The following is a 9,527-nucleotide window of genomic DNA, read 5'->3' as shown; positions in this document are numbered from 1 at the left end:
TGTCAAAGTTTAATGTTGAGCTAGTCTTCCGCTTGTTCGCGTGCAGTGTCTTCGACCTGGCAACCCGCATCAGCTTTGAGTCTAGGGAGGAACAGGAGGGGGGGAAACAACACTGTCCAACATTTTGAATTTGGAATACCGTACAAATTTGAAAGGGTTGGTGTGCCATCTACATATCGCTCCTTTACAAATTAGTAACACTAGCTAAGGGTTATACATTCTGCGCAGGATTCTTGAAATAGGCTTTTTGAATCTACACTGGTCACCATGGTAATATTTGTATCAAAAGACCCTCTGTCACCCCTAGCCACCTTGACTCTGGTGACACTGGTGTTTTGGACTTTCACGGGTCAAGGCATTGTAGCCTAGCAGTTTTACAATCTGAGTGGGTTTATGGGAGTTTGCCTATCTGTATCATTTAGACTGCGTTTCCCATGAGCATGGAAGGCCTACGACCATCATAACTAGCCGTGGTGTTCCAAATGTCTCATTTACTGATAATTTAACTATGGCTATACTGCATCAAAGCTGTCTGTGTTTCACACTTTTGTCTGCTTGGGTTCTGGAAGGCAATCATCAGGAGGGAACCTTACACTTAGGGGGGGAACCTTAAACCAATAATCCAGGCCCCGAACAGAATTAGGGGGGCCATTTATACTTCACTTCAGTTTATATTGAAGATTTCATTAAAAACACATGTGTTAAGTGTATATAGTCATTACTAAACTAACTACTAAAGTGGGAACAGTTTTTACTGGGAGATCAGTGTAAACCAATTTTCAAATAAATACTTTCACCAATTTACCAGACAATAATGTTTGTCTGTCAGCATTTAATTAACACAAAATCTTGCACATAGTTAATACCAAGAGCCATGTACAGTTTAGATTACACTCAGTTCGATCTCAGTGAGAAATCTATAACTATCAACCAGTCTATGAATAAAATGTATCATAGTCTACATGGCAAAAACACAGCAATATTACACCGTTCTTCTTACATTGCTGCTTTGAAGTGCACTTACACCTCAAGATGGAGGGGAAACACACTGATGCCACTGCTGTACAAAAAAACTACAGGAGATATTTCATCAAAATGAACAGTGTTTCATGTGAATAAACTGCAACTGCTTAAAAGAGGTCTGAATTAATGTCTGGTTTCTAAGGTCTGAATTCTCTGTGTGCACTGCCATCTAGTGGTCACCTGATTATACAATAACTTCCCTGTCAATGTTCTGAGCTGAAGATGTGACGAACATCCACTGTAAGACTGTCAGCAAGAAAGAGAACAATCTGGGCAACACTTTGTTTAAAATGTTACAATTACTTTCATGGCATTGAACTTAGATAATGTCACCACACTGGCCTTTGATCACCTTGAAATATAACCTGATGGCTTGAAGGTCAAACGACTGCAAAAAGGTTCTTTACCACTATTAGATCCACTGTTACCAGTCATATTTACATTTTATTAAAAATGTGTGGCAAAATATCTCTATATAAATCATGCATTGCCACACTGTACAATGTCAATAAATATACAATAACAGTGAAATGAAAGGCTTTGAGAGAGAGACAGAGAAAGAGAGAGAGTCGATGACGACAATAGCTCTTTGCAGACAGACAGCCTGAGTGCTAGGAGCTCTTCTCGTCTGCTTTGGGTTTCCGCGTGGGGTCAATACTGGTGCCTTCGTACATGACTTTGTTCTTAATACCTTCCTGTATGACTCTTTGTTGAACGCGCAGCACTGCATTGTTATATCGACAGTAGCACCTGAAAAAACACCAATTTCATAGCTATAAACAAAAGGGTACTACATGATTAGATCTGCAGTTATTCATTTAACAAAAGCGATCAAAGGTACATATTTCACACTGTATTTGTGTATGTGTAGATGAGTGACTGACATAACTGGTGTTGTTAGCATCTAGCTCTAGCAGTTGAGTTATTGGAACCTTAACTTTAAAGACCAAGAGACTATATAATGAAAATACATGACTACAAAAACATTTGGTTGAACTTTGAGTGAATAAAACATCTGAGAAAATGTCAGACAATTGACATACTGGATTATAGATTACACAGAATGGCATACTAACTAACTTTAGCACACTTCTCCTTTAATAAACTCAAAATCAGTGGGAATAACCTAGAACAAAGCTCAAAAACAGTTAAGTGAAGAATTTAGGTGGTTTGAATTATTATTTTTTTCAAATCTAGAACCATTCTTATCTGTAACCCTGCCAAATGGCTAGCCTAAGGCATTATTATTAGTATTATTATTATTATTATTATTATTATTATTACTTCAATGGCTGTTAAAGTATCCCCAGTGGTAGCATAGGTCTTCTGCCTGCAGTCATAAATATATGCTTTCACACCTTTAATAGCCAGAACCAGATGGAATCCTGAAGGCTAAGGAACACCAGGGTGTGTATGCAGCAATGATGGAACTGAGCACAAATACTTGAATCAAGGTCATATTTTCTCAACCCAACTTGCTTACTCCATCAATCTAGTGACGCAGCTAGTTCAACCTAAATGAAAATCCAGCAATATTTCTAGTTGAGGAAAATGGAGGACTATGCACGAGGACTATGCACGAGCTGTTCAAAGAATGGTGCCCTGTTGACATGTACTAACCATGATCCCAGTGTTGTCAGAAAGAATCCTGCAAAGCCAATATCAAAGGACCTCTTCACCCTACCTGAAAAACAAGGGGAATGAGTCTGGCATCTTTTCTTTTACAATGCCCAGTGCTAGGCTACATAAAGGAGATGAAAAGGACTTACTGGTGGCTAAGAAGTGAAGTAGCCCAGCCACTAAAGACCCTCCTGCGCCATGAAGTAGGGCTTCCCTGGCACATGCTGTGCTCTGGATGTCTAGAATCCCCATTAATTTGAATCCCTGAGAGTGTACATTCAAGAAGAGAAATTATTAACTTGCAAGGAGGCCTACTTAAAAAAAATGGTCTGGTAAAAACTGAGAATATAATGAAAGGTAAGCCTTCAAAAAATAATATTGCACGGTGGCATCTAGTTACCTAAGAAGAGGGTTGCATTCCCCCATCATCCTAGTTGCAATCTTATTCTAAACGTCCTAGTGCTTTGAGGAAAGGGGGAGTTGGGGTAACCTAGCAAGTTAGCTAGCTATGGGGATTGGCCAGTAAACATATCGCTGGATGATTTAGTCATTAAATTACCCATTTACCTAATTTTCATCATCCTCAATGTTTCATAACAACGCCTAACAATAACGATAATGAACAAATGCACACTAGCTTACAACATATAGCTAATGGTAGGTGAGTGAGGATTGTCAGAACCTACTCAAAGAGCGACATCATTGTATGTAAAAAAAGAAAATACCGAACCTGTTTTTTGCCATTGTGCTCCTCGTCGGCCATCGCAACACTTAGAAATGACTACAAATTGGCGACTTTTAAATGATCATGTCTTTGAACAGTGTTGAAGTCATAGGGTACCTGACCTGTCTTGTGTAAAACATGGGTGCAGCATCAATAACGTCCTAAAAGAAACAAGTAGAGAGACGTCAGTTCCTAGAGTGTAACGTTGGCGGATTACCGCCATCGTTGGTTCCAGTTCATTAATTTCTGGACATATTCGTAGACTTGAAACAAACTGTCGGTATTGTGTGGTATGCTGCAAGTAACTGTTTGTAACACTGATTTATACTGACCCTGCTACTTTTACTTCTAGGATTACATCGTGATGGCTAAGTAACTGCACTGTTCATAGTGACGGACACTTCAATCAAAAACAGGCTAACCAATTGCGATGTTATAATTATTACCATTAATATGCAACACTAAAAATCAGTTCACAGTTTCAGATAGAGTTGCCACCTGACATTTTTAACACTGGATTATCCTATATCTCGTCCTCTTCTCTGCCTCAGGGGAAAAGAAGAAATTGCAGGGGTGCTTCCCTGTGCCAGTGTGTGACATCTCCACTGACCCTTACAGGAAAGTCCCTCCAATGAAGATTAACTTATATGAAACGACACTAAAATGAACAGGCCTATTTTAGACAAACTATGAGATAATTTAATCAGGAATAAAGCAAATGTGTTCTTCATTAAATAAAGTTTGTTGAAACTGCCAAGGCTTGTTTACTTTGTCACTTCACGTCAATGGCAAATCTGACAGATTTTAAAATGCTTTTCATGGCAATGTGACTATGTGAGATCATTTCGAAACACTGTTAATGATTTAGGAATATAATCAAGTGCCTTGTATTAATAATTACCTTGTATGAATCATGTGCCTATGTAAGCAGGAACATGGCTTTTCTGTGTTTCTGTGTGTGTGTGACTTACATTATTAGGTGCCACTTAGTCTGCATATGTGTAATTGCATGTTTGGACCAGAGGTGATAAGAAGAGTCGAACTGTGCTTCTTTCGACCTTGTGTAAAACTTCCATCCTTGCAAGACAGAAAGCATAGTAAGATGACCTCGGACGTCAGAGACCCACCACGTGGTTATCCCTGCTGACAAATAGTTTTGGCGTCAGAGAACGCTAACTTCTATCTATATAAACCTTGTGTGATGTATTTCATTTTGCTTCTCTCTCGTCTGCTGCAGTCTGAGAGTGAGCCCGGGCTCCCTTTCTCTCTCTAAGAGAGGGCCCGTGCCTCTCTCTGACCTGCCGGGACGTGGGAGAGCCCGACGAGCTTGTTGATGTTGTTTAATAAATATATGAAACTCCCGAGTCCTGAGGCGAGTCGAGTGAATACAAGATTAATTAATCACAAAGCATATCATTAATTAGATAACTTTTTTGAATCGCTTGACAGCCCTAGAAAAAAATCTTAAAAATGGATTTCTGTATCTTGATATAATGGCTAGGTTTCTTCCACAGACTCAAAAACTGCAGAGCGTCCCTTATATAGGATGTGGCAACCCGTTCTTCAGACCAAGCCTCACGAAATTCATTTGTTTGCTTTTTAATTTGTGAAAGTGTTCGTCCTGTTACAGCCACCTGTCCGTTACAGAACAGGATCTCAGCAATGTTTTGATGTAACAAAACCAACCTTATGCAAAAACAACAATTGTGTCTTTTGATATTTAGGGGGCACTGCAATAAGCAAAAATGTGTTTTGGCTGCTTTAAAAAAATATTATTGTGTCAGGAGGTACTGTCCAAGCCATGGCAAGGTGACAACCTAATTGATGCAGCCGTACATTGGATTTGATCAAAAACTTGATACTTAATGGGCCACAAATTTTGTCCAATCTTCACGAAAGTTGGCACAGATGATCTTAATGCAAATCTCCCAAAAAAGATTTTCAGACCAAGCCTCAAAAGAGTTAATTGTCAGACAAACACTTGAAAACTGAAAAGACATCACAGCCAATCGAAATCTGAAAGTGAGGTTGTATCTCAGCAATGTTTAATTATATCAGAACCAAACTTGGTACATGCACTCAGGACCCTGTGTGTAAAAAGCACAAAATATTTAGCATCATTTGACCTCTAGGGGGCTCTGTCATAGGCAGAAATGTGTTTTGGCTAATAACTGCTGATGTGATTTCCTTAAAAATAAATTGTGGTGCCTGGTAATACTGTGGAAGGTCCCAAGGGCGAGACATGGCAACTTGTCATGTGAACCTAATTGAAGACCAATGCTCTTGACATAATGATCAGGTTTCCCTCTTTTCAAACAACTGTGAAAGACAAAGCAACCAGTCCTGAATGGACAATGTTCATGATTTTTTTTTTATTTATGTGTGTGTGGGGGAGAGGGGGGTGGTGACAAACTATACTGAGATACCACACTTGGAGTGTGAAGTAACATGGTCCATTACTAATGCATACATTTTTTAAATCTGATTGCACGTTTTTTTTTTACAGTAACGATTTACCAGGGTAAATGTATGTTATATCATGATGAGTTTTGCTAGAATAGGACCCTGCCTGTCTTCAAAATCAAAAAGCATCAAAGTGAGAACGATTAAGGCTGTCCGACTTTATTTCAATTAAAATGCATTCAAACATAAGCTGCTTTGGAGCTAAGTTGCATGAACATACAAACTCTACAAGTATTTTAAAAAGAAAGTCTGTACAATTAAACAGAATATCAACTAAGCAGTAAAATAAAGTACATGTTTTGCAATGTTTTCCTTTGTCCATGGCGAATCAAAGAAAATCGAATGAATTCAAGTCTAGAAAACACATTGGACATACCTCCACAAAAAGATCAGCTGTGACTATATGAAACAGTATAATAAAAATAGATATGGGAAACACTATGTGTGTGTGTGTTTTATTTGTTAATGTTACTATGTGCCACTGCTACTGTGCTGGTTTATTTGTTAATGTTCCGATTTTAGATTTCAGATTTAGATTTAGTCATTTAGCAGAAAAAGGTCAACTGTGACTATATGAAAACAATATAATAAAAATAGATATACTAAGGAAAACACTATGTGTGTGTGTGGCTGGTTTATTTGCTAATATTACTATGTGCTACTGCTACTGTGCTGGTTTATTTGTTAATGTTACTTATTAGTCTTATTGTTGCAGGATCTGGACAGGATTCAGACAAGTTCATCCCTCTTCTTCGTCTTCGTCTCTTTATTCCTTGTGGAACACCTTGCCATCTATCTGCTTCTTCCAAGTTACTTTCGTGTCTGAAGGCAGCCCTCTCTCTTGCAGTTGTTTATGTATCTGATGGATAGAGAAACAGGACATGGTCACTAAACAAATTCATCTTAAGACACCGGTTCTACTACTAGTACCACTCTGATATGACATCTCTCATCCAATTACAATACAGCTCCTTATGTTTATCATTCATTCATGCTTAATCATTTTTGTGTTCTTTCCTTTGTTGTCTTAGCCAATCACAGCATTCTTCCAGGTATATCCATTGCTGTATTCAGTGATCAAAACTTTCTGACAACCTTTTCACAAACCCATCCCCAACCTTTATTCTCTATGTCCTGCTGTGGCTTTTGGTCCCCTGCACACATTTCTGTAGGTGTTCCTGAAAATCTTGGTTATAGAACCTTCCCTAAACACTTTAATCCTTGACATTGTTACCTTTTATTTTTGTGTTTATTGGTGCACCATCATCAGGGTGACACTTACCTGCTGTAAAATGGCTGCCTGCACTACAGGATCCTCCATATCGATGGGAGAGTCAAATTTCAGCTTCACTTTCATGGTACTCTTATTCTGTACATTGAGCTCTAAGACAAGGCATGGGCACAAAAGACCAGACATGTCACCTCACTCTGACTTTCTAACAATACGAGTACTATGTGTGGTAACATTTTATATTTATACATACACAGCTAGTGTTACATTATGGCTCTATCAACTCACCCTTATAGCATAAGAAAGGATAATGATTAGCACATTTGTTAACTCCCCACAAGTCCTCAGTATGCCTTATCATTGAACAGTTCTCGATTCCTCCATAGTTGTCAGGTTCCCCTGAGTACCATAATCGGAAAGAGGAGTTGGCCCCATCTGACCACGTCCAGGAGTCTCTGAAAAGACCGATCCAAACAGGTTGATTCTTTGAAATCTCATACAAGTGCTGATTCTCCTCCAGGTTTGTGACGCTGGCCAGGTCTGTGTGATTGTCTCGGCAGTAGAGCTGAGCTAATCGCCAAGACATTTTCTGAGTTATCAGTTTGTATTTCTCTGTGGTATTGGGTCTTCCTGTAAAAGGCACATGTGTAGTTGAAATATAGATGTATAGTAGATAGAAAATGTTTCTTTAACTTGGCAAATTATTATTTGAATTCTGCTTCAACACAATTGTTGTGTCCACTGATATATTGCATTGTTCTATGCATTCACTGTTGTAGTATTGTATTATATGCACTTGCAAGTACAGACACTAGGGGCGCTAGTACTAGCGGTAGTGTCGTGTTGAATGTACTGTATGAAGTTAAGAGACTGAGTAAACTACGTTCTCTGTTCCTTATGCTTCGTGTGTGTTAATGTCTTCCGAAACAACACCACAACAACAATGTGAAAGACATGAATAGTTAAAGCATTTAAATGCACCATAGTTCAGACCAAGTTACGGGTTAACAGCCACGTGACTCAACATCATAACACAAAAATGCATGCTCCGTGATACAGGGCCAATCATGCCATTGCCCATTGACCATTGCATCATCAGAAATGGTCACACATCCTTCTTTTCCTCCGCCGGGTTCGCCACTGGACCAGTTTCTAAACTCATTTTCTTCTGGACTGTAGAGAGATCTGTTCTCTAGTGACCACTTCCACAGGCTGGTCTGTCTTATGAAGCCCAATCCAGACGCCATTCTTCCGGTCTTTAATGATATTCTTAATAAGGCTCCAGTCCTCCATGTCATCAATAGTAGCCAGGTCAGTGTATGTCTTTCTACAGTGTGTCTGTGCTTCAGTCCATGTCTTGGATTCTTTCACAAAGTGATACTCACGAGGGGTACACAACATTACTTTGCTGAGCCCTGTGTGGCAGAAAAGTATGAATGAACACAAACAATAACAACACTGATCCTAGCAGTCATGCTATATATAAAGCTTGGAGAAAAAGAAGGAATACAGCTAGTTTATTTAGGTTGGTGGCACAGGGCTGCTCGATTAAGGCAAAAATCATAGTCACGATTATTTTGGTCAGTATTGAGATCACAATTATTAAAAACGATTACTCATTTAATGTTTCTCCTAGGATGTGGTGTAATTGTACGTGTAGACACCCCATAAGCCTGCGACGCTGGACATCAAGTGTTTTTATTTAATAGAATATTTGTACTTTATTAGTATTATTATCAAATATGATATGATGTGGCGCCGTGAGTGGCAGCCTGTTCTAGCAGCTCTCCGTTTTTCTACTCCCTCCCCCCTCTTTTCGCGACTATTTCGTGACTTTAATTTTTCTAGTTTTCTTAGTTGTTTGTATTGGGATAGTGCGCTGCTCTACCTACATGTGGATCATTTTTCATAGTCTTGCTTGGTCAGGTGGGCGTAATTTTTCAGATCGGTCAGAACAACGGACACGACCGCCATTATTTTAAAAAACAAACCTTAATTGGTTGCCATGGTGCTGCTGCGAGTGGCGGCCTGTTTTGGCGGCTCTCCTGCGGGTGGACCATGGCCTGTAACACTCATTTACTAACAGAATTCAGGCGTAATTTCTGCGCAAATTGTGGGTAAAGACATGGAACCGTATTTACAAAGGCGACGCACTTGAGTAAAAGCGCAGATTGTCCACTCATGGGAGGGTATAAGGGAAAGTGGGTTTTCGTCGCAAAGAGATGGGAGAAATGCGTAAAGTGTGCCTCATTATGTATTAGTAACGAAACAAAAGGTGTTTTAGCATGACATTTCAGCGGCTAAATGAAAACTGTGCGTCTGAGAAATTTTAAACAATTCAAACAATTCATTCATTTTTACAAAAAATCAGAAATGTTATTTGTTTAAATGTTTATATTTGATATATCATTTAATATAGGCCTATAAAAAATTGTCCTACCAGCTAGCTTTTCTGCCAGGTCTTAC

The 9,527-nt window shown here is 39.1% G+C and overlaps 2 protein-coding genes across 2 annotated transcripts; both read right to left on the bottom strand.

The window, feature by feature from the left end:
- Window positions 1–817: 817 nt before the first annotated feature.
- On the bottom strand, window positions 818–3,542 carry LOC105898161 (cytochrome c oxidase assembly protein COX20, mitochondrial). The gene is made up of 4 exons (XM_012825170.3): window positions 3,374–3,542; window positions 2,793–2,907; window positions 2,644–2,707; window positions 818–1,773 (listed from the first exon to the last, which is right to left on the bottom strand). Exons 1-4 carry the CDS (start codon window positions 3,404–3,406, stop codon window positions 1,635–1,637), a joined length of 351 nt encoding a protein of 116 aa, XP_012680624.2. The 5' UTR covers window positions 3,407–3,542; the 3' UTR covers window positions 818–1,634.
- Window positions 3,543–5,504: 1,962 nt separating this feature from the next.
- Window positions 5,505–8,191, bottom strand: LOC105898155 (lectin-like). The gene is made up of 3 exons (XM_031579172.2): window positions 7,350–8,191; window positions 7,113–7,213; window positions 5,505–6,689 (listed from the first exon to the last, which is right to left on the bottom strand). Exons 1-3 carry the CDS (start codon window positions 7,645–7,647, stop codon window positions 6,597–6,599), a joined length of 492 nt encoding a protein of 163 aa, XP_031435032.1. The 5' UTR covers window positions 7,648–8,191; the 3' UTR covers window positions 5,505–6,596.
- Between the last annotated feature and the right edge of the window lie 1,336 nt (window positions 8,192–9,527).

This window comes from Clupea harengus, chromosome 13, assembly GCF_900700415.2.
Source record: "Clupea harengus chromosome 13, Ch_v2.0.2, whole genome shotgun sequence".
NCBI lineage: Eukaryota > Metazoa > Chordata > Actinopteri > Clupeiformes > Clupeidae > Clupea > Clupea harengus.
This window is presented reverse-complemented; position numbering and strand designations above follow the sequence as displayed.

What these genes read in the sequence shown, in the direction of transcription:
- LOC105898161 (XM_012825170.3), bottom strand. Translation starts at nt 3,406, where the DNA reads ATGGCCGACGAGGAGCACAATGGCAAAAAACAG. An exon ending in AGCACAATGGCAAAAAACAG is followed by an intron (nt 2,908 to 3,373) that starts GTTCGGTATTTT and finishes GTACACTCTCAG; the next exon opens with GGATTCAAATTAATGGGGAT. An exon ending in ACTTCACTTCTTAGCCACCA is followed by an intron (nt 2,708 to 2,792) that starts GTAAGTCCTTTT and finishes CTTGTTTTTCAG; the next exon opens with GTAGGGTGAAGAGGTCCTTT.
- LOC105898155 (XM_031579172.2), bottom strand. Translation starts at nt 7,647, where the DNA reads ATGTCTTGGCGATTAGCTCAGCTCTACTGCCGAGACAATCACACAGAC. An exon ending in TCCTTTCTTATGCTATAAGG is followed by an intron (nt 7,214 to 7,349) that starts GTGAGTTGATAG and finishes GCCTTGTCTTAG; the next exon opens with AGCTCAATGTACAGAATAAG. An exon ending in AGGCAGCCATTTTACAGCAG is followed by an intron (nt 6,690 to 7,112) that starts GTAAGTGTCACC and finishes TCTATCCATCAG; the next exon opens with ATACATAAACAACTGCAAGA.